This window comes from Melanotaenia boesemani, chromosome 6 (assembly GCF_017639745.1).
Source record: "Melanotaenia boesemani isolate fMelBoe1 chromosome 6, fMelBoe1.pri, whole genome shotgun sequence".
Lineage (NCBI taxonomy): Eukaryota > Metazoa > Chordata > Actinopteri > Atheriniformes > Melanotaeniidae > Melanotaenia > Melanotaenia boesemani.
Window position 1 is genome coordinate 2,719,979 of NC_055687.1, and position 25,766 is coordinate 2,745,744.

At 45.3% G+C, this 25,766-nt stretch overlaps 1 protein-coding gene across 1 annotated transcript in view; it reads right to left on the bottom strand.

Moving 5' to 3' along the window:
• Nucleotides 1-84: 84 nt before the first annotated feature.
• The window catches only part of syt11b (synaptotagmin XIb), a 26,606-nt gene continuing 924 nt past the window's right edge, over nt 85-25,766 (bottom strand). The window contains exons 2-4 of the mRNA XM_041988997.1: nt 16,460-17,400; nt 7,866-7,986; nt 85-731 (exon numbers count right to left, since the gene is read on the bottom strand). Of these exons, the coding sequence (XP_041844931.1) occupies nt 421-731; nt 7,866-7,986; nt 16,460-17,400 (1,373 nt within the window). The 3' untranslated portion in view covers nt 85-420. The remainder of the gene's footprint in view (nt 732-7,865; nt 7,987-16,459; nt 17,401-25,766) is intronic.

Genomic DNA, 25,766 nt, shown 5'->3' on the forward strand with positions numbered 1-25,766 from the left:
AGAGCGTTTTTTTCTTGTTTTTCTTTTCAGACAGACATGCGATGAACTGCATGACAACAACAGCTAGAGGGGGATCTTTTTTCTTTAATTTCTTCTTCTTTTTTTTATTCTGTTGGAGCATTCCTTCCCCGTCTACACGGACAGCCAGAGGAGACACGAGAACAGTCTTAGAAATGGACTTCATGGTTCTGGAAACTTTAGTTTTCCAGCTGTAGCAAAAGAACTGCAGGATTTTCTTACACTTGCAAATGTGGTGGTGGAGAGATAATAGAGACAGTTTAACTATGATCACGACTGTGTGTGTGTGTGCTGCAGATGTTTGTGTGTGTGTGTGTGTGTGTGTGTGTGTGAATGTGCTGTACACCGAGTCTTTATGTCCCATTTAGGGGTTTCTGCTGCTCCTCTTCGTCTTCTTCTTCCTCAGTACTCGCTCAGGTTGTGCCACTTGGAGATCTGCCGGCGGGGGTTTTCGCACACCTCCCTCCAGTGGGACGCTCCGGAGGACGAGGGGCTGTGGAGGCCGAGCAGCAGGCGGCCCAGCACCTCGTTCTTGGTGGTCCGGTCGAAGTCGACCACCAGGAACTCCACGGAGATCTCAGGCAGGAGTTCGGGCGGGATGTCGTAGATGAAGGACTCGTTGAAGACTGGGTTCAGCGTGCACTTCTTCACGTGGGTCTTCTTCTTGGCGATGCGCTTCCGGCCGTAGAAGACGTTCACCTTCACGTAGGGATCTGAGGGCAGAAGAAGACACGTCTAGGTGTTCATTTCTGCATCTTAATCAGCTCATTTTCCTTCATTCTGTTTTTTTGAACGTCCAAACATCAGAAATTGGCCTGAAAAGTGTCTGAAATCAACGAAAAGATTAATAAAGACGTAAAAACTGTTGACAAAGATCAAAAATTCAAGAGGAACATCTTCACAGTCCTTTTATTTCTACACTAACAACCACGGGAGGCGCCTTCTTCTTGCCGTTCGGGTAAACGTGCACATTCATGATGACTGAAACACAGTCGTATGCTTCACTCTGAGATGAGTCCTGACAGACCTACGACAGCCCTTCACTCTGAGATTAGTCCTGACAGACCTACGACAGCGCTGAAGCTCTGACATGAGTCCTGACAGACCTACGACAGCCCTTCACTCTGAGATGAGTCCTGACAGACCTACGACAGCGCTGAAGCTCTGACATGAGTCCTGACAGACCTACGACAGCGCTTTACTCTGAGATGAGTCCTAACAGACCTACGACAGCGCTGAAGCTCTGAGATGAGTCCTGACAGACCTACAACAGCCCTTCGCTCTGACATGAGTCCTGACAGACCTACAACAGCCCTTCGCTCTGAGATGAGTCCTGACAGACCTACGACAGCCCTTCACTCTGAGATGAGTCCTGACAGACCTACGACAGCGCTTCGCTCTGACATGAGTCCTGACAGACCTACGACAGCGCTTCCCTCTAAAATGAGTCCTGACAGACCTACGACAGCGCTGACGCTCTGAGATGAGTCCCGACAGACCTACGACAGCGCTTCACTCTGAGATCAGTCCTAACAGACCTACGACAGCCCTTTTACTCTGAGATGAGTCCTGACAGACCTACGACAGCGCTGAAGCTCTGACATGAGTCCTGAAAGACCTACGACAGCGCTTCACTCTGAAATGAGTCCTGACAGACCTACGACAGCGCTTCGCTCTAAAATGAGTCCTGACAGACCTACGACAGCGCTTCGATCTGAGATGAGTCCTGACAGACCTACGACAGCGCTGAAGCTCTGACATGAGTCCTGACAGACCTACGACAGCGCTTCGCTCTAAAATGAGTCCTGACAGACCTACGACAGTGCTTCGCTCTAAAATGAGTCCTGACAGACCTACGACAGCGCTTCGCTCTGAGATGAGTCCTGACAGACCTACGACAGCGCTTCGCTCTGAGATGAGTCCTAACAGACCTACGACAGAGCTTCACTCTAAAATGAGTCCTGACAGACCTACGACAGCGCTTCGCTCTGAGATGAGTCCTAACAGACCTACGACAGAGCTTCACTCTAAAATGAGTCCTGACAGACCTACGACAGCGCTTTGCTCTGAGATGAGTCCTAACAGACCTACGACAGAGCTTCACTCTAAAATGAGTCCTGACAGACCTACGACAGCGCTTCGCTCTGAGATGAGTCCTAACAGACCTACGACAGAGCTTCACTCTAAAATGAGTCCTGACAGACCTACGACAGCGCTTCGCTCTGAGATGAGTCCTAACAGACCTACGACAGCGCTTCACTCTAAAATGAGTCCTGAAAGACCTACGACAGCGCTTCGCTCTGAGATGAGTCCTGACAGACCTACGACAGCGCTTCGCTCTGAGATGAGTCCTAACAGACCTACGACAGCACTTCACTCTAAAATGAGTCCTGACAGACCTACGACAGCGCTTCGCTCTGAGATGAGTCCTGACAGACCTACGACAGCGCTTCACTCTAAAATGAGTCCTGACAGACCTACGACAGCGCTTCACTCTAAAATGAGTCCTGACAGACCTACGACAGCGCTTCACTCTGAAATGAGTCCTGACAGACCTACGACAGCGCTTCACTCTGAGATGAGTCCTAACAGACCTACGACAGCGCTTCGCTCTGAGATGAGTCCTAACAGACCTACGACAGCGCTTCGCTCTAAAATGAGTCCTGACAGACCTACGACAGCGCTGAAGCTCTGAGATGAGTCCTGTCAGACCTACGACAGCGCTTCGCTCTGAGATGAGTCCTGTCAGACCTACAACAGCGCTTCGCTCTGAGATGAGTCCTGTCAGACCTACGACAACGCTTCACTCTGAGATGAGTCCTGACAGACCTATGACAGCGCTTCGCTCTGAGATGAGTCCTGACAGACCTACGACAGCACTGACGCTCTGAGATGAGTCCTGACAGACCTACGACAGCGCTTCACTCTGAGATGAGTCCTAACAGACCTACGACAGCGCTTCGCTCTGAGATGAGTCCTAACAGACCTACGACAGCGCTTCACTCTAAAATGAGTCCTGACAGACCTACGACAGCGCTTCGCTCTGAGATGAGTCCTAACAGACCTACGACAGAGCTTCACTCTAAAATGAGTCCTGACAGACCTACGACAGCGCTTCGCTCTGAGATGAGTCCTAACAGACCTACGACAGAGCTTCACTCTAAAATGAGTCCTGACAGACCTACGACAGCGCTTCGCTCTGAGATGAGTCCTAACAGACCTACGACAGAGCTTCACTCTAAAATGAGTCCTGACAGACCTACGACAGCGCTTCGCTCTGAGATGAGTCCTAACAGACCTACGACAGAGCTTCACTCTAAAATGAGTCCTGACAGACCTACGACAGCGCTTTGCTCTGAGATGAGTCCTAACAGACCTACGACAGAGCTTCACTCTAAAATGAGTCCTGACAGACCTACGACAGCGCTTCGCTCTGAGATGAGTCCTAACAGACCTACGACAGAGCTTCACTCTAAAATGAGTCCTGACAGACCTACGACAGCGCTTCGCTCTGAGATGAGTCCTAACAGACCTACGACAGCGCTTCACTCTAAAATGAGTCCTGAAAGACCTACGACAGCGCTTCGCTCTGAGATGAGTCCTGACAGACCTACGACAGCGCTTCGCTCTGAGATGAGTCCTAACAGACCTACGACAGCACTTCACTCTAAAATGAGTCCTGACAGACCTACGACAGCGCTTCGCTCTGAGATGAGTCCTGACAGACCTACGACAGCGCTTCACTCTAAAATGAGTCCTGACAGACCTACGACAGCGCTTCACTCTAAAATGAGTCCTGACAGACCTACGACAGCGCTTCACTCTGAAATGAGTCCTGACAGACCTACGACAGCGCTTCACTCTGAGATGAGTCCTAACAGACCTACGACAGCGCTTCGCTCTGAGATGAGTCCTAACAGACCTACGACAGCGCTTCGCTCTAAAATGAGTCCTGACAGACCTACGACAGCGCTGAAGCTCTGAGATGAGTCCTGTCAGACCTACGACAGCGCTTCGCTCTGAGATGAGTCCTGTCAGACCTACAACAGCGCTTCGCTCTGAGATGAGTCCTGTCAGACCTACGACAACGCTTCACTCTGAGATGAGTCCTGACAGACCTATGACAGCGCTTCGCTCTGAGATGAGTCCTGACAGACCTACGACAGCACTGACGCTCTGAGATGAGTCCTGACAGACCTACGACAGCGCTTCACTCTGAGATGAGTCCTAACAGACCTACGACAGCGCTTCGCTCTGAGATGAGTCCTAACAGACCTACGACAGCGCTTCACTCTAAAATGAGTCCTGACAGACCTACGACAGCGCTTCGCTCTGAGATGAGTCCTAACAGACCTACGACAGCGCTTCACTCTAAAATGAGTCCTGACAGACCTACGACAGCGCTTCGCTCTGAGATGAGTCCTAACAGACCTACGACAGAGCTTCACTCTAAAATGAGTCCTGACAGACCTACGACAGCGCTTTGCTCTGAGATGAGTCCTAACAGACCTACGACAGAGCTTCACTCTAAAATGAGTCCTGACAGACCTACGACAGCGCTTCGCTCTGAGATGAGTCCTAACAGACCTACGACAGAGCTTCACTCTAAAATGAGTCCTGACAGACCTACGACAGCGCTTCGCTCTGAGATGAGTCCTAACAGACCTACGACAGCGCTTCACTCTAAAATGAGTCCTGACAGACCTACGACAGCGCTTCGCTCTGAGATGAGTCCTGACAGACCTACGACAGCGCTTCGCTCTGAGATGAGTCCTAACAGACCTACGACAGCACTTCACTCTAAAATGAGTCCTGACAGACCTACGACAGCGCTTCGCTCTGAGATGAGTCCTAACAGACCTACGACAGCGCTTCACTCTAAAATGAGTCCTGACAGACCTACGACAGCGCTTCACTCTGAAATGAGTCCTGACAGACCTACGACAGCGCTTCACTCTGAGATGAGTCCTAACAGACCTACGACAGCGCTTCGCTCTGAGATGAGTCCTGACAGACCTACAACAGCGCTTCGCTCTGAGATGAGTCCTAACAGACCTACGACAGCGCTTCACTCTAAAATGAGTCCTGACAGACCTACGACAGCGCTGAAGCTCTGACATGAGTCCTGACAGACCTCCGACAGTGCTTCGCTCTGAGATGAGTCCTGTCAGACCTACAACAGCGCTTCTCTCTGAGATGAGTCCTGTCAGACCTACGACAGCACTTCACTCTGAGATGAGTCCTGACAGACCTACGACAGCGCTTCACTCTGAGATGAGTCCTAACAGACCTACGACAGCGCTTCGCTCTGAGATGAGTCCTAACAGACCTACGACAGCGCTTCGCTCTAAAATGAGTCCTGACAGACCTACGACAGCGCTGAAGCTCTGAGATGAGTCCTGTCAGACCTACGACAGCGCTTCGCTCTGAGATGAGTCCTGTCAGACCTACAACAGCGCTTCGCTCTGAGATGAGTCCTGTCAGACCTACGACAACGCTTCACTCTGAGATGAGTCCTGACAGACCTATGACAGCGCTTCGCTCTGAGATGAGTCCTGACAGACCTACGACAGCACTGACGCTCTGAGATGAGTCCTGACAGACCTACGACAGCGCTTCACTCTGAGATGAGTCCTAACAGACCTACGACAGCGCTTCGCTCTGAGATGAGTCCTGACAGACCTACGACAGCGCTTCGCTCTGAGATGAGTCCTAACAGACCTACGACAGCGCTTCGCTCTAAAATGAGTCCTGACAGACCTACGACAGCGCTTCGCTCTGAGATGAGTCCTGACAGACCTACGACAGTGTTGAACCTGCAGAGGCCGGACTGGAGCTCCAAGCCGTCCACACAGAACTGCTGCCGCTGCTGGTTTTCTTTGTCTCTGCTTCTTTCTTATTTTTCTTCTCCACCAGCATCAAATATCACAGCAACACAAACTTTGTACCAGCCGAGCTGATTTTCCTGCTGGTTGGTAAACCGACGCCACCTTGTGGTGGTAGTGTTGTATTACTATCAGCTGCTAGTTAAAACAAGACGATCGTTACATAAACAAATCATTGTCCATCCCTAACCAGTGTTGCTATCTCCTCAGTGAGAACACAAGCTATGGCTGTTTCAAAAGTCTCTAAATGACATCATCGTCTAAATTGCATAATTGGCCTGAAGCATCTAATGGTGATGGATGCTGTAGGAGATGAATAACATTGTGAGAGAAATAAAAACTGAATAAAATTAACTTTTTTTTGGCTGTTGATTATGTTTGTTGATTTAATGACATAATTCCAGTCCCTGTCCTTCATGCAGAACAGCAAAGTGACCCAAAGACACCAAGACCAAAAATACTCTGCTTAGAGCTACGAGGGGTTTTTATTTCTATAATCTTGTATAAAAGAGTTGTTATAGGAGTCTGAATAAATATAGCTCACAGAGTCTCTAACAGGGAGCAGAGCATCTACGTAAATCTCAGGGATTTTCTGAACTTTGTGTTGTTTAACTGCTGACTGCAGTTTTATCCAAGGCTGGAAAAATGCCATGACTTGATGTGGCTGTGATGGTAGAAGGTAGGAGGTTTTCCTGCTACGATTATTGTCAGAGAAAGACTGAAGATCAGACTTCTGTGCAGTTTTACTCTGTTAATCTGTAATTACGGTTTAATTTGGTTTAGTTTTGACTTTAACATTCTTGGGTTTTGAAGTTTAAACAACTGAAAACAGAAATGAACACTCATGGTTGTTAGCAGGGATGTGGGAATTCTCATTTATTACACAACAGACCAGGGTTGCCATGGTGATAGAATGCCTTGGTACGATTATTGTCAGAGAAATAATGACTATTGTTTGTGTTACCAGCAACACCAGCAGCAAGTATCTGAAAACGTGACGGTTGTCCCGGATTAAAGCCGCAGCATCTCTTCATGTCCTGCTTTACAGGTTCTGAGACGTCCTCCGCAAGAACACCTTGCTCATATTTTTATTGATCCTGGATCAAATCATCCCGGTGGGCAGTTTGGAGGGAAAAACTCTTCCTCCACCGTACTTTCCCATGAAAACATGGATGTGTTTTAACTTTGTTTTCCCTCCAGATCGGATGATCTGGTTCAGACACGATCCGTTACGGAAAGTCATGATATTAAACGATCTTTAGGATTACGTAATCGTGGTGTTTAATACCAAGATTAATTGTGAAATTAAGTAATCGTGACATCCCAAGTCGGAGGTGAGTATGTGAAGGAGTATCCATCCATGTGATTTAGGATGCCACAGCTGTACAGCTGTTACGCGTGACTGGAGGAAATCTGATTGATCGGGGATCTAGAAGCTGCTGATCGGTCTTTGTGCTGTTTTAATGGAGGCACAATGTAAATGAAATGCATCTGATTGTATTAGCAGAGTGAGGAGTGTGGGTGTTAAAGCTCAACCAGGTGTTTCCTGGTTTAGCCAATCCTCTAACGATCTGCATCACGTCCAGGTTCACAAAGCTTTTACTGGTCTTGCTGGTCCCCACAGTCCTGAAGCAGGCCCCTGATGGTTCTTAGATGTAAGCAGCAAAGAGCTGCTTCTGATCTGAAGCCAGTTTTCTGGACCAAGAGCCTGTTACATGCCAAGAATGTTTGGGCTCTGTCCCAGCACTGGAAGAGGTCCCGAACAGGACAAATGGACCCAGAATCTAAGGATCTTTCACACACTTCTACACAGCTCAGTTGTTATGGAAGCTCGGCTAACACACAGATTTTTGGGGCTTTACACTTAAATTCTTCCACAATCAAACAAGGACTTGATCTGAGGCCGAGCGAGCGGGGGAGTTAAACTCTCCTGTTCAGCCTGTTTGCTCTGGTTATACTCACTGGCTGACAGGCCGGTGATGTCCATCTTGGGGAGGTGTCGAGCCTTCAGGACGACCACGCTGAGACGATGAGACACGGGCTGGTAGGACAGAGACGCCAGCAGCTCTCCACGACTCTCGCACTGAAAACATGAGGCACAAACACACCTTCAGGTAAGTTCCTGTCCTGTAAACTCGGCTGATTTCAAACTGCTTCACATTTCTGTCTCAGATCCTTTAGATGTTTCTACTTGATATTTTAGACTGTGATTAGCAGCACTTCATGTCTGATTATGTCCAGCTTGTGCTGCTGCAGCCTGTTTAAAGGCTGTTGATCAACAGGTGGCAGCAAAGCACTGAGATGTGGTAGACGAGCTGAGTTCAGAAAGAATTTGTCCAGCCTGGAAGAAGCTGTAGCTGCAGATGAAGCTCTAACAGCTGCCCAGTCCAGAGACCGAGGACCAGCAGGACTTCAGGAGAAGCTGAAACATTTCCAGGAGTGACCGTTCAGCAGAAAAACCTTCAGGGGTCTGAACCTATTCTGGCCATTTCTGCCTCTGATTTGGTCTTTATATGACAAATGATCTGATAATGACTTTTTCCCCAGTTTATTTACAAACTGGAATGAAAAAAACCCACAAAATTCATCATCATATAAGGAATAGTGATGACTTCTACGCCTGGATAAATAATGAAATAATTATCTGTGTCGAACGTCAGCTGGAGGAGTTTCTGAGCTGCATGTTGGTTTCCAGCAGCGCTCCAGGTGACCTGGTGCATCCGATCAGAGTCCTGAAGGTTAAAAAGCTGCTCTGTCATGTCCAAAACATTTCCAGAAAGGCAGGATGTTTTTAAGGAATCAGTGTGCACCTTTATTTAAATGGACAGAAGTCTAAAGAAATTATTTTCACCGAACAACTTTGTTCTACATACAGAATAAAAATGAACGTTGAATCTGAACCACAGAAAAAACAAAGTTTAATCTAGGAACATGATCGTAAATTTTTCGTAAGTATGGATACATGCTCCTCAAGAATCCATGAAATGCAGTGTGGGGTTCCCCAAGGATCAATTTTAGGCCCAATACTTTTTAACCTGTACATGTTGCCACTTGGGGACGTGATCAGGAGACATGGCGTTGCTTTTCACAGCTATGCTGATGATACGCAGCTTTACATCGCTGTGTCTCCTGATGACCTAGAACCAGTTAACACCCTTTTAAACTGTATTTTAGATATAAAGTCATGGATGGCAGAGAACTTCTTACAGCTCAACCAGGACAAGACTGAGGTTTTAATTATCGGTCCTGAAGACAAGAGAGGGAGCATCTCATGCAAACTACAAGACTTTAAACTTTCTCAGTGTGTGAGAAATCTGGGTGTTCTTTTCGACTCTGAGCTGAACTTTACTACACACATTAGAAATGTCACAAAGACAGGCTTTTATCATCTTAAAAACATCGCCAGAGTCCGCCCGTTTCTCTCTCTTGCCAGCACGGAGGTGCTGATGCATGCTTTTATTTTTAGTAAATTAGATTACTGTAATGCCCTGCTCTCTGGTCTTCCCAAAAAGAGTACCTCTAGCTTACAGTTACTCCAGAACTCAGCGGCACGAGTTCTGACGAGGACCAGGGGGTGGGTACACATTACACCAGTTTTAAAATCGCTGCATTGGCTCCCCGTGCGTTTCAGGATTGATTTTAAGGTTCTCTTACTTGTTTATAAATGTCTTAATGGTCTTGGGCCTTCTTATTTATCTGACCTGCTTTTAGACTACAAACCCTCAAGGTGTGGGAGAGTGTATGGTGGAAGGATGGTGAGTGTGTGGGAGGATGGATGGTGGAAGGATGGTGTGTGTGTGTGGAAGGATGGATGGTGGAAGGATGGTGTGTGTGTGTGGGAGGACAGAGTATGTAAGGGTTGGATGGTGTATGTGTGGGAGGATGAATGGAGGAGTGGAAGGAGAGTGTGTGTGTTTGTGTGTGTTGGTCTGGGGGGGGGGCAGGACTGGTTCTCGGGGTGTGCGGCTGGGCGCTGGGGTGTGGGGCTGGCCTCTGGCGGTGGCCGTCTGGGCGGGCCGGGTCCCCCCGGGTGGCGTGCTGGCCCTTGGCCTGTGGGGGTGGGGGGTGTCCCTGCGCTCCTGGGCCCGGGCCCTCTGTCCCGTCTGTCCCGGGCGGCCGGTGCCCGGGGGGGGTCGGGGACTGCTGGCCTCGGCCTGCCGGGGCCGGTGCCCTGTGTCCGCGGGGCGGCTCCTGCTGGGGTCTCCTGCTGCTGCCTTCCTGGGCGGGCGAGTGGTCGTCTCTGTGGACCGGTCGGGATCTGTAGCCTACGGGGGGGCTGGTGGCCTGGGTCTCGGGACCGCTGGCCTGACTCTGGCCTCTGTTCAAGTGAGGTGGCATCTGCATGATCACTCTGCATGGTCACTCCTTCCTGAACGTCTCCACACAGTCTTTGCGTCGCCATGTGGCCGAGTTCTCCAGCATATCCACACACAGGTTTCTCTGCGCGTGTTCTTGAATACAGCAGTTTCACTTATATCTATTATCATATTTTGTTTCTTTTTTTTTTTTATTTCTGTTCTTATTATTATTATTACTCTTACTCTTATTATTATTACTACTACTATTATTATTATTACTATTATTGTGATTATTATTATTGTTACTATTATCAACTAGTTGTGTAATGACCTACTGGCCAGGATGATCTTAGCTATATATGTTGCAAGTAGTATGGATTACATGGTTTTCTGTATAATGTTTTAAGTCCCCACCCGCACTCCCCACACCCTTTCTGTCCCTCTCTCTCCCCTCCCTCTTCTCTCTACTTTCTTTTCTATCTCTCTCTCTCTCTGTCCCCTCCGGTCGAGTCCAGCATTAAGAGTCTGATTTAATAAAGTTTTTCATGTCATCAAGAGGGACTTTATACATGTAGTATAAATCCCTGCTTGATAGAGTAAAATTGCCCAGCACCAGACAGCAGCCAGACAATCATTCTGTTTGCAACGATGCTGGACAAGACAAGTTAAAAAAAAAAAAAAAAAAAAAAAAAAAAAAGACTACAAACCCTCGCGGACCCTGAGGTCCTCTGGTACTGGCCTTTTGGTCATTCCTAAGGCGAGGACCAAAACACATGGCGAGGCCACGTTCCAATATTGTGGCCCTCGCCTGTGGAACGGCCTGCCAGAGGGCCTCGGGTCTGCAGAGACTGTAGATGCTTTTAAAAAGAGGCTCAAGACACATCTTTTTAGCTTAGCTTTTAATTGAACTTCTTAATCATTTAGTTATTTGACTAACAATATTATTAGTTTATTTATTCAGTTATTTTAATTAATCTATTTATCTATTTTGTCTATTTTTATCACTCATTTGTATCTTGGTCTTAAATTGACTTTTTAATATATATTAATTTTCTTTTATTGTTCTTATTACGTTGATTTATTTATGCTCTTTTATGTATCTTATACTGTGTTTTATTTTCAGCTTTTATCTTTTTTTTTTTTTTTTTTTTTTTTTTTTATCTTTTATCCTCTAGCTCCGGTGTTCCCTCATGGGGATCCTCCACATCGTGGGCTGTCTCTCCGGCCTGCAGGGTTGTCGCTGCGGGGGTCGACCTGGACGGGATGGCTGACGGGCCCTGCATTGCAGTCCTGTGGCTGTGGTGGGGGCCCTCGCCTGACCCGATCTTGGCGGCTCCTGTGGCGATGGCCTCCGTGGTTGCTGGTGGGGCGCTCATGGTGTGGATGGGTCCCCAAGGTACTGCTTCCTCACAGTGGTGTCAAGCCAATCGTCTTTTATCTTGTCTTTTAGATCTCTCTCTCAAACTTTGTTCTTAAACCGTTTCAGTTAAAGAGACAGGAACTAGAAGGAATAGTTTTAATTCTATGAAAAGAAGAGTGGCATCATCTGTTTGTGTTGTGTGATGCGCGCTTGGGTGTGTGTGTGTGTGTGTGTGTGTGTGTGAATGTGTGTGATTTCAAATGTAAAGTAGATAGCATTTGCATTATTCTACTCTTAGATTTTTAATATATGTTTTTACACTGTAAAGCACTTTGTATTGCATGACAATGTATGAAAAGGGCTATACAAATAAAGTTTGAATTGAATTAAACAACGTTCTGGATGATTCTCCACGCAGTTGGTTAACCAGTGACAGGTTAGGGTGTCAGAATTGGGTATAAAAGAAGCTGCTAACATATGGTTAAGGACAGTTTATGTTCAAAGGGGCAAGCAGGAGCGAAGTAATACCACCAGAAACCGCAGGGTCAGTGTTGAGCAGCAAAGCTGACATGCTACCAGTAAAAGGGAAAAAAAAACAGAGAAGAAGAAGAAGAAAAGGAAGAAGATGATGGACAACTGTACAGATGGCAGGAGCTTCTGAAGAAAGGCTGCGTGAGTGTGTCGGGTGGTTGCAAACAACTTTAGCATCACCGCCACCAACCGGCGTTTAAAGCTAAAGTCAGAACAGAAGTGACTCAGCACTGCCCACTAGTGGCTGAACTGACTTAGCTACCATGGCTACCATGGTAAAAAAAAAAGTCTCCCTTGCTTGACCTCGTTAGAAAACATCTGAATTCTTTCGCTGGACTTTCGCTTGACTTCCTAAGCCTGGTACACACATAACGATTTTTTTAATCTTGTGAGATTTTTTATCTGGTCGAGACCTCACACGTGAAGATAAAAAAAGCAGTTACGATCGTATTGTGTGTGGTGTGCTCTGAAAATGTAATCACCGAACAACACACACATGACAATGGTGTCCAGCACTCAAATACAATGTAGTCCTCCAAGCCGGACAAACGTTGAAACGTAGAAGAAGAACCATAGCAACAACTGGCAAAAACAAAGAAGAAGAAACATGGTAACAATCGAAAAACACAACACAGCATGGAAGAGGATATACAGGACGAGGGAATGATGGAGGTCTTGGGATTATTGTTCATAGAAAAAGCCAGAACTGAAAACAATAACAGACTGGAGACGGCGTGAACACAGACTTTATTTACTTCCTGGTTCCCCAGCCAGCTCACTCTCTTATTGGCTACATTCCGTACCACGTCACCATCCACACAGTCACAATGCACGAGTCGTCTGCGTTCTTCAGAAATCGGCTGTGAAATATTAAACATGTTCAATGTTCCAAATTGTCGGCTACGACCCGTTTTGGAGCAGATTATCGGGACAAATCAGCTCGTAACACACCACAGACCAAATGATGATTGGACAGGGAAATCTCACGATGATAAGGCGTTTGCCGTCCGAGGTCGGGAGGAGGCCCAAATAAACAGCCCAAATATCGTTAGTACCAGGCTTTAGATTAAAAAATCATTGTGTGTGTACCAGGCTTTAGATTAAAAAATCGTTGTGTGTGTACCAGGCTTTAGATTTAAAAATCGTTGTGTGTGTACCAGGCTTTAGATTAAAAAATCGTTGTGTGTGTACCAGGCTTTAGATTTAAAAATCGTTGTGTGTGTACCAGGCTTTAGATTAAAAAATCGTTGTGTGTGTACCAGGCTTTAGATTAAAAAATCGTTGTGTGTGTACCAGGCTTTAGATTAAGAAATCGTTGTGTGTGTACCAGGCTTTAGATTTAAAAATCGTTGTGTGTGTACCAGGCTTTAGATTAAAAAATCGTTGTGTGTGTACAAGGCTTTACATTAAAAAATCGTTGCGTGTGTACCAGGCTTTAGATTAAAAAATCGTTGCGTGTGTACCAGGCTTTAGATTAAAAAATCGTTGTGTGTGTACCAGGCTTTAGATTAAAAAATCGTTGTGTGTGTACCAGGCTTTAGATTTAAAAATCGTTGTGTGTGTACCAGGCTTTAGATTAAAAAATCGTTGTGTGTGTACCAGGCTTTAGATTAAAAAATCGTTGTGTGTGTACCAGGCTTTAGATTAAGAAATCGTTGTGTGTGTACCAGGCTTTAGATTTAAAAATCGTTGTGTGTGTACCAGGCTTTAGATTAAAAAATCGTTGTGTGTGTACAAGGCTTTACATTAAAAAATCGTTGCGTGTGTACCAGGCTTTAGATTAAAAAATCGTTGCGTGTGTACCAGGCTTTAGATTAAAAAATCGTTGTGTGTGTACCAGGCTTTAGATTTAAAAATCGTTGTGTGTGTACCAGGCTTTAGATTAAAAAATCGTTGTGTGTGTACCAGGCTTTAGATTAAAAAATCGTTGCATGTGTACCAGGCTTTAGATTAAAAAATCGTTGCGTGTGTACCAGGCTTTAGATTAAAAAATCGTTGCGTGTGTACCAGGCTTTAGATTAAAAAATCGTTGTGTGTGTACCAGGCTTTAGATTAAAAAATCGTTGCGTGTGTACCAGGCTTTAGATTAAAAAATCGTTGTGTGTGTACCAGGCTTTAGATTTAAAAATCGTTGCGTGTGTACCAGGCTTTAGATTTAAAAATCGTTGTGTGTGTACCAGGCTTTAAATTAAAAAATCGTTGCGTGTGTACCAGGCTTTAGATTTAAAAAATCGTTGTGTGTGTACCAGGCTTTAGACTAAAAAATCGTTGCGTGTGTACCAGGCTTTAGATTTAAAAATCGTTGTGTGTGTACCAGGCTTTAAATTAAAAAATCGTTGCGTGTGTACCAGGCTTTAGATTAAAAAATCGTTGTGTGTGTACCAGGCTTTAGATTAAAAAATCGCTGTGTGTGTACCAGGCTTTAGATTAAAAAATCGTTGCGTGTGTACCAGGCTTTAGATTAAAAAATCGTTGTGTGTGTACCAGGCTTTAGATTAAAAAATCGTTGAGTGTGTATCAGGCTTTAGATTTAAAAATCATTGTGTGTGTACCAGGCTTTAGATTTAAAAATCGTTGAGTGTGTATCAGGCTTTAGATTTAAAAATCGTTGAGTGTGTATCAGGCTTTAGATTTAAAAATCATTGAGTGCGTATCAGGCTTTAGATTAAAAAATCGTTGCGTGTGTACCAGGCTTTAGATTAAAAAATCGTTGCGTGTGTACCAGGCTTTAGATTAAAAAATCGTTGAGTGTGTATCAGGCTTTAGATTTAAAAATCATTGAGTGTGTATCAGGCTTTAGATTTAAAAATCGTTGTGTGTGTACCAGGCTTTAGATTTAAAAAATCGTTGTGTGTGTACCAGGCTTTAGATTAAAAAATCGTTGTGTGTGTACCAGGCTTTAGATTAAAAAATCGTTGAGTGTGTATCAGGCTTTAGATTTAAAAATCATTGAGTGTGTATCAGGCTTTAGATTTAAAAATCGTTGTGTGTGTACCAGGCTTTAGATTTAAAAAATCGTTGCGTGTGTACCAGGCTTTAGATTAAAAAATCGTTGTGTGTGTACCAGGCTTTAGATTAAAAAATCGTTGAGTGTGTATCAGGCTTTAGATTTAAAAATCATTGAGTGTGTATCAGGCTTTAGATTTAAAAATCGTTGTGTGTGTACCAGGCTTTAGATTTAAAAAATCGTTGTGTGTGTACCAGGCTTTAGATTTAAAAAATCGTTGTGTACCAGGCTTTAGATTAAAAAATCGTTGTGTGTGTACCAGGCTTTAGATTTAAAAAATCGTTGTGTGTGTACCAGGCTTTAGATTTAAAAAATCGTTGCGTGTGTACCAGGCTTTAGATTAAAAAATCGTTGCGTGTGTACCAGGCTTTAGATTAAAAAATCGTTGCGTGTGTACCAGGCTTTAGATTAAAAAATCGCTGTGTGTGTACCAGGCTTTAGATTAAAAAATCGTTGCGTGTGTACCAGGCTTTAGATTAAAAAATCGTTGTGTGTGTACCAGGCTTTAGATTAAAAAATCGTTGTGTGTGTACCAGGCTTTAGTTCATGATATCTGATATTTAACAGCAGGGAAGAAACTCAAAAGAAGTTTTATTGTCTTAATTGTTATAAATATTGTTTGTAATATTTTAGAATAGACTCATTTACACGCATCTACCACAGCTGGTATAACTGGATAAAAAATAAAAAAGCTTCACTTCAGAAGTTGCAGCTGGGAGGACCTGTGGGACAGAATCATCTCCTTTCTTTCATGAAGCGTTGCCCTGTTTCCCACGTTAAACGCAAGAATTTCAGCTACTTTCCTTCATATTTGGAGAATCTGAACATCAATGAAATCAGTGAGGAAGGTTCCTGAGGAAAATAGACTAAATTTGACCATTTCCTCAGTTTTCCAGGCAATTGTTTTAATACTACTCCATCAGAGAATCATTGATAAGTTAGGAAGATCTTCCTCATTGCAAGATTGTGATGAACTTTAGTCTTTCAGCATCTACAGAGCAGAACACTGAGAAAGCTGCACAGAGGCTGTGAAGGAAATTCTACCGAATTACAACCACAAGCAGTCTTAGTGTCTGTCTTTGCTGTTTTTAATCACATCTCCTCAATACGAACCAGCCTGAGCCGTGGAAACGGTGAGTTACTAACATGAAGTCAGACAGAAACTTCAGCAGAATTATTCTGATTAAATTCTCCCAGACATCCGACTTTAACCCGATAAAGAGAAAACAATGAGGCTGTCATGGAGACCTGAGGTCAGGCCATCCGGTTTCCACGGCAACACATTTAGGGCAGCTATTTGGATGATGAGAACAGGCGGAGAATTGTCTCCATCGGACCTCCTGATGATCCCATGACTCACCTGCATATTCCTCTTGGTGATCTGCTGGCTCAGGTGGACTCGGCCCGTGCTCGGGTCCACACCTTTCAGCGGCACCACGGCCTCACCGATGACGTCGTCGCGGGCGAAGCGGTCGAAGCTGAGGACCAGGAAGTGCAGGGTGAGCTCGGGCAGCGAGCTGTAGGGCACGCCATAGAAGGTGAAGGTCTCGTCGAACAGCGGGTCCAGGGTCTTCCTCAGCACCCGGGTCTTGACACGGTGCTTCTTCTCGGGCAGGATGGTCATCTTTACGTAGGGATCCGAGCTCCCAGCCTGCTCATCCATAGCGGGGAGGCCCCGGGCCCCGACGATGGTCACCACCAGCGCCTTCTTGGGAAAGTTGTAGTCGACGGTGAGGCTGATGGAGCCGAGACTGGGTTCGGGCTCGGGTTCCGAGGATGCGGGTGTGAAGGGGGACACGGTCTTGCTGCTGGTCTGGCTGCTGCTGGCGGAGCTGCTGTCCAGGCAGCAGTAGTCGGCACGGACTGGTAACGCCCGCTCCAGGCGAGCTTGGCTGTGGGCGGGGCCCGTCCCGGCGGGGGGCACCAGGTGGCTCATCTGCAGCTGGCCTGGGACGTCCAGGATGTTGTTTTCAGCGTCCACCAGCACCATGCCCCTCCCGGAGGTGCCGGCAGCGGCACAGCCTCGCTCGCCATCACGGTCAGAGCGGTCGGCGCGGCGGATGCTGCGGACGATGCGTTTACTGCTGCTGAGGGATTCTGGGTAAATGCTGATCCCCTTCAGCATGTGGATAAACTTGTATGGAGGGTCCTCTGCGTCGCAGTACTGGTCGCCATGGAGCTTGTAGCGTCCTGTGACACGTAGGTAGCGGCGCTGACAGAAGGACCAAAGCAGAACCAGAACCACCACGACCAAAACCAGAACACCAGCTCCGAGGAAGCCCGCCAGCACTGGAGACATGGCTGAGACAGAGACAGAGGCAGAGGGGTCAGAAAATGCTCAACCTGGAGCTGAAACTAATTATTTCAGCTCTGATTATTTTAACAAAACATTCACAACCAGAATTTTTATCTGTACACAGATAAGAATCATCGAAACATTAAACCTTTATTATCTCTCACAATTTTGTCAGTGTACAAACCGCTGCGTGAAATGTAAATAAAAGCTGAATGTGAACTAGTTTGTGGAAAGCATGGACGGCGTGTCCTGCAGACTAAAGAGGAGAGGGAGCATCCAGCTTGTTATCAGTGGACAGGTGAAAAGCTGCATCTCTGATGGGATGGGGCTGCATTAGTGCCTATGGCGTGGGCAGCTTCCACATCTGTGAAGCTCCATCAATGCTGAAAAGTACATGGAGGTTTTAGAGCAACATCTGCTCCCATCCAGACAACGTCTCTTTCAGGGAAGACCTACTTTTTACACCATGCTGAACACCACCCTGGAACTACTTTTTACACCATGCTGAACACCACCCTGGAACTACTTTTTACACCATGCTGAACACCACCCTGGAACTACTTTTTACACCATGCTGAACACCACCCTGGAACTACTTTTTACACCATGCTGAACACCACCCTGGAACTACTTTTTACACCATGCTGAACACCACCCTGGAACTACTTTTTACACCATACTGAACACCACCCTGGAACTACTTTTTACACCATGCTGAACATCATCCTGGAACTACTTTTTACACCATGCCGAACATCACCCTGGAACTACTTTTTACACCGTTCCGAACATCACTCTGGAACTACTTTTTACACCGTGCTGAACATCACCCTGGAACTACTTTTTACACCGTGCCGAACATCACCCTGGAACTACTTTTTACACCGTGCTGAACACCACCCTGGAACTACTTTTTAAACCGTGACGAACATCATCCTGGAACTACTTTTTACACCATGCTGAACATCACCCTGGAACTACTTTTTACACCGTGCTGAACACCACCCTGGAACTACTTTTTACACCATGCTGAACATCACCCTGGAACTACTTTTTACACCCTTCCGAACATCACCCTGGAACTACTTTTTACACCGTGCTGAACACCACCCTGGAACTACTTTTTACACCATGCTGAACATCACCCTGGAACTACTTTTTACACCGTTCCGAACATCACCCTGGAACTACTTTTTACACCGTGCTGAACACCACCCTGGAACTACTTTTTACACCATGCTGAACATCACCCTGGAACTACTTTTTACACCGTTCCGAACATCACCCTGGAACTACTTTTTACACCGTTCCGAACATCACCCTGGAACTACTTTTTACACCATGCTGAACACCACCCTGGAACTACTTTTTACACCATGCTGAACACCACCCTGGAACTACTTTTTACACCATGCTGAACACCACCCTGGAACTACTTTTTACACCATGCTGAACACCACCCTGGAACTACTTTTTACACCGTGCTGAACATCACCCTGGAACTACTTTTTACACCGTTCCGAACATCACCCTGGAACTACTTTTTACACCGTGCTGAACACCACCCTGGAACTACTTTTTAAACCGTGACGAACATCATCCTGGAACTACTTTTTACACCATGCTGAACATCACCCTGGAACTACTTTTTACACCGTGCTGAACACCACCCTGGAACTACTTTTTACACCATGCTGAACATCACCCTGGAACTACTTTTTACACCCTTCCGAACATCACCCTGGAACTACTTTTTACACCGTGCTGAACACCACCCTGGAACAACTTTTTACACCATGCTGAACATCACCCTGGAACTACTTTTTACACCGTTCCGAACATCACCCTGGAACTACTTTTTACACCATGCTGAACATCACCCTGGAACTACTTTTTACATCGTGCTGAACACCACCCTGGAACAACTTTTTACACCGTTCCGAACATCACCCTGGAACTACTTTTTACACCATGCTGAACATCACCCTGGAACTACTTTTTACACCGTTCCGAACACCACCCTGGAACTACTTTTTACACCGTGGTGAACATCACCCTGGAACTACTTTTTACACCGTGCTGAACACCACCCTGGAACTACTTTTTACACCATGCTGAACACCACCCTGGAACTACTTTTTATACCATACTGAACACCACCCTGGAACTACTTTTTACACCATGCTGAACACCACCCTGGAACTACTTTTTACACCATGCCGAACATCACCCTGGAACTACTTTTTACACCGTTCCGAACATCACCCTGGAACTACTTTTTACACCGTTCCGAACATCACCCTGGAACTACTTTTTACACCGTGCTGAACACCACCCTGGAACTACTTTTTAAACCGTGACGAACATCATCCTGGAACTACTTTTTACACCATGCTGAACATCACCCTGGAACTACTTTTTACACCGTGCTGAACACCACCCTGGAACTACTTTTTACACCATGCTGAACATCACCCTGGAACTACTTTTTACACCCTTCCGAACATCACCCTGGAACTACTTTTTACACCGTGCTGAACACCACCCTGGAACTACTTTTTACACCATGCTGAACATCACCCTGGAACTACTTTTTACACCGTTCCGAACATCACCCTGGAACTACTTTTTACACCATGCTGAACATCACCCTGGAACTACTTTTTACATCGTGCTGAACACCACCCTGGAACAACTTTTTACACCGTTCCGAACATCACCCTGGAACTACTTTTTACACCATGCTGAACATCACCCTGGAACTACTTTTTACACTGTTCCGAACACCACCCTGGAACTACTTTTTACACCGTGCTGAACATCACCCTGGAACTACTTTTTACATCGTGCTGAACACCACCCTGGAACTACTTTTTAAACCGTGACGAACATCATCCTGGAACTACTTTTTACACTGTGCCGAACATCACCCTGGAACTACTTTTTACACCATGCTGAACATCATCCTGGAACTACTTTTTACACTATGCCGAACATCACCCTGGAACTACTTTTTACACCATGTTGAACATCACCCTGGAACTACTTTTTACACCGTTCCGAACATCACCCTGGAACTACTTTTTACACCGTGCTGAACATCACCCTGGAACTACTTTTTACACCGTTCCGAACATCACCCTGGAACTACTTTTTACACCGTGCTGAACACCACCCTGGAACTACTTTTTAAACCGTGACGAACATCATCCTGGAACTACTTTTTACACCATGCTGAACATCACCCTGGAACTACTTTTTACACCGTTCCGAACATCACCCTGGAACTACTTTTTACACCGTGCTGAACACCACCCTGGAACTACTTTTTACACCATGCTGAACATCACCCTGGAACTACTTTTTACACCGTTCCGAACATCACCCTGGAACTACTTTTTAAACCGTGACGAACATCATCCTGGAACTACTTTTTACACTGTGCCGAACATCACCCTGGAACTACTTTTTACACCATGCTGAACATCATCCTGGAACTACTTTTTACACCGTGACGAACATCACCCTGGAACTACTTTTTACACCATGCAGAACATCACCCTGGAACTACTTTTTACACCGTGCTGAACACCACCCTGGAACTACTTTTTACACCATGCAGAACATCATCCTGGAACTACTTTTTACACCGTGACGAACATCACCCTGTAACTACTTTTTACACCGTGCTGAACATCACCCTGGAACTACTTTTTACACCGTGCTGAACATCACCCTGGAACTACTTTTTACACCATGCCGAACATCACCCTGGAACTACTTTTTACACCATGCTGAACACCACCCTGGAACTACTTTTTACACCATGCAGAACATCATCCTGGAACTACTTTTACACCGTGACGAACATCACCCTGGAACTACTTTTTACACCATGCAGAACATCATCCTGGAACTACTTTTACACCGTGACGAACATCACCCTGGAACTACTTTTTACACCATGCAGAACATCATCCTGGAACTACTTTTTACACCGTGTCGAACATCACCCTGGTACTACTTTTTACACCATGCTGAACATCATCCTGGAACTACTTTTTACACCGTGCTGAACATCACCCTGGAACTACTTTTTACACCATGCCGAACACCACCCTGGAACTACTTTTTCCACCGTGCCGAACATCATCCTGAAACTACTTTTTACACCGTGACGAACATCACCCTGTAACTACTTTTTACACCGTGCTGAACATCACCCTGGAACTACTTTTTACACCGTGCTGAACATCACCCTGGAACTACTTTTTACACCATGCCGAACATCACCCTGGAACTACTTTTTACACCATGCTGAACACCACCCTGGAACTACTTTTTACACCATGCAGAACATCATACTGGAACTACTTTTACACCGTGACGAACATCACCCTGGAACTACTTTTTACACCATGCAGAACATCATCCTGGAACTACTTTTACACCGTGACGAACATCACCCTGGAACTACTTTTTACACCATGCAGAACATCATCCTGGAACTACTTTTTACACCGTCTCGAACATCACCCTGGTACTACTTTTTACACCATGCTGAACATCATCCCGGAACTACTTTTTACACCGTGCTGAACATCACCCTGGAACTACTTTTTACACCATGCCGAACACCACCCTGGAACTACTTTTTCCACCGTGCCGAACATCATCCTGAAACTACTTTTTCCAGATGTGTTACTGCATCAGATTCAGTATAATCTTATAAATTATGGTATTTAGTAGATAATAAATAAAGTGTGTGTGAAGTACGTGTTAGAGCTCAGTGGCATGTTGGCCTGCAGCTGTTTGGGTTCAGTTTTTATTGTTACATAAATTATTATTGGTTAAATTATTTTGTGAGAAAGGGGCGGATTATATAAGATTTTCTGCTCTCTTTCATTCAGGTGTTTTTTTTTGTATTGACTGTTTTGTTTTTAAGCTCTTGTTAAGAATGAAATAAAATAAAAAAAAAAAACAAAAGAAAAAAAATCCTGGTGAAATGTCTCAGCTTCATCTGACATGTTCTACTGGGAATAAAATATAAGTTGATGGGATTTATTTACATTTCATTGGGTTTTTAGTTACATTTTTAGAGTCCCAGCGTTTTGGAAACGATGGGAAACATTCCAGCTCCACATACAGCTGTCAGGATGGTGAATTCCTCATTAAATATTCCGCCTACATCCGCCGAGTCAGACCGGCTCGCCGTGATTCATTGTCTCTTTTAGAAAATATTCTGTCCTGTTCTTGTGAAACAAACAAAGAACATGGAGATGAAGACTACAAACATTCCCCAAAATGAGATCCGGTTGTGCTTTGAGCTGATTATGTAAAGCAGAGGATTTAACCAGAACGTGTTCCAGTTTTTCAGAGATCCAGAACAGCGTCGGGCCGGCACGTCGGGAGGCTGACATCACGTTAAAAACCACCATGAAGTCACCAGGTTCAGTCCCAGGAGGTTTCATTAAGTGTTGGAGCATCAACAAACAGCTGATCCCTGCTGGGAGGAGGAGGAGGAGCTTTGCTAAGAGAAAAAGGAGAAAGAATTTGTGGAGGTCTTTGTTTGCAGGGTACAGAGGAGCATTGTCCTGGTGTGTGTGTGTGTCCTGCAAGGACACACTCACACATTTAACACGTTTGTATCTCAAACATTTTTGTGTATTTTCTGATTTTACACACTTTAACCCGAGTGAGGTGATGAAGATGCTGCTCCTCTTCCTCAGGGGTGGAGAACAACCCTCCTTCCTGCTGTCGCCTTTCATTCAGGCTTCATCAGATGATGTCATGGTCTGGAGCCTGAAAGCAGCTGAGCTCGTTGCCTAGCAACACACACCCACAATCAGCTGTGTGTTCAGAGCGTCGACTTCAGCGTGTAAAAGGTTTTAATTCCTCCAGTTATTCATTCTTCACACTGACCATCTTAAAAGAGCCCAAAGCTGAAAACTGGAGGTAAAAAAATCTCAGCTTTGAGGTTTTGGGTGTTTTTCTTCCACAACGTGTCTTTTTTCAGACTAGTGGGAGGAAAATGTCTAACGCAGGTTTTAGGTTTATAAATTCACCTGAAATGTACCGTTTTCCCGTTATGTCTGCAGTGTTTACAGAAGATTTTCACTGGTCCCAGTAAAACACGCTGAACTCTGAGCTTTTCTGCTGATTACAGTTTTATCGGATTCGTGAAGGAAAAAAAAGAGATATGAATAAAAAACTCTGACTCTGGTTTTTATTCCTACAAATGTTAAATTTCTGGCTAAAAAAAAGAAAAACTTCTGGCCTTGTTTAAAAAACAAACGTTTTTCTTTTAATTAATTTTTAATTTACTGTTATTTGTGCATTTTTATTCATTTTTAATTCCATTTTTCCACTTTGCTGTATTTATTTAGTTTTATAAAACTGTAGATGAACGTGAGGAATAAACTAAATTTAGCCCTTTTCACCTGCAGCGTCTCACCTGAAGAAGACGAAGATCTAAGATGAAGAGGAGGCGTGGTGAACACCATGGCAACATAACATCTGAAATGAAGTTAAATCTAAATATCTGACAGCTGGTCAGAGCTGGATCTGGTATGGATTCTTAAAACTCGGATTCTTCGTGCTCTGGTGAGACTGAAACTTATAACCGAACGCTTCACCAATCGGCTCCTCTCCGCGAGATTACGCCTCGTTCAGATAAAACCTGGAAAAGGAAGGCTGGAAGCTGTCAGGAACGTCATAAACGAGGAGGGATGGGATGATGTCTAACGGAGAAATTTCTCTTTTTCTCAGGCGGTAAGTTTGTTTGTGGCTCCTCAGCTTTGTCTCTGGAGCCGGAAAGCGTTAGATTCCCGTTAGATTCCCTCGTTTCTTGGATAACGGAGGTGTTCCACAGCAGCAGCTGTAGCTCAGGAGTAAAGCAGCCGTCTACCAGCCAGAAAGCCGGTGGATAAATTCCCGGCTTTCCCGCGACACCCTGAACCCCACGCTGCCTCCGGGCGTGTCTGTCGGGTTGAAGGTGTGTGAGAGGAAGACCTCTTAGTCTATAAGCACAGAATGTGTGTGTGACACGTAAAGTGCTGTGAATGGTGTGACTAGAAAAGGGCTGTATAAGCACTTTTTACCAGCAGCTTCCACACGTGTTCAAATCCACACGCACATATAAGAAAATAACGTTCCGCATGTTCTCATTACAAACCACACACACACACATTTTTATCTGCAGCCTCACAAATGCTCCCACACACACGTTTAAAAACATGCGCATGCATCGCCTGACGTGCACGTGTCAGATCACATACACGCAGGTCCGTTTCCATGGCGACGCAGTTCCACACGCGTGCTGCGTTCATGTGCTAGTGGAAAGCTGGGTCTTATGGGTTTTATTGAGGAGTAATTTTCTTTACGGACGTTGGCGAAGCTTTTCTCTACGTTTGGAGTTTTCTGAGAGGATTCGTGAACGTGGCTCATGGTTTAAACGTGAAACGATAACCCATCTCACCCTGGAAACGTGTTTACCAGCTGCTCTGTCGGGGTAAACGTCTTTCCAGCTGATTGTTTGACAGATTTCTCGACAAATTGAAACTGGAAATCAAATGAATTATATCAAAGGTTTCTACGGCAGATCCAGGTAGAGAACGTTTTGTCCGATAATGACCCAAAAAAACGGATAAAAACGGATAAAAACATTTGTTACTAATTTTAAGGATATTTAACACTAGTTTTTAAATAAAACCACCAGCCAACCAAAATATGAACCACAGCTGTTTTTACACCGCGTGGTCCAAATGGGAATAAAAGGGTTAAATTAATGTAAATAAAACATTTTGTAGTTTTAACACCGAATGAGAAAAATAAGTTGGAAAAATATTTGATGTATTTCTTTAAAAAAATAATCTTAATAACCTTAAACTTTTACTTGCAGCAGGTGAACAGGATCCTCCCACAGGTGCGTGATTTTACCTGCGGGAGCCACAAACGGCGCATGTGCGCTGACATTTGTTTATTTCATATCAAAATGATAGTTAAATGTCTTTTAAATGCAGCCTGCAGAGCTGCAGCGTGAGGCAGCTCGTGCAGGACTGCAGAAACAGTCCTCTTCCTCCTCCTCATCTTCATCGTTTTCACGCAGATTTCCACCTTAAAAACAAGCGTCGTTTTAAGGGCGTCCGCTGTGTTAAAGCTGGATTTAAACGGAATAAAAACCTCATTTTCCCAGATTTGCGGCTCTTTTCTGTCGCCGGACACAGACATGACGTCACCCCTTACCCACCCGTACTGGCACGCGCGAGAGCGAGGAGGCAGACGTGCGTGGGAGCGCACGAACGCCCTGTTTTAGCGCGTCTGTCGGGGTGGTGTTATTTTTATTTGTTCGCGTTTATGACGTTAATGTAAC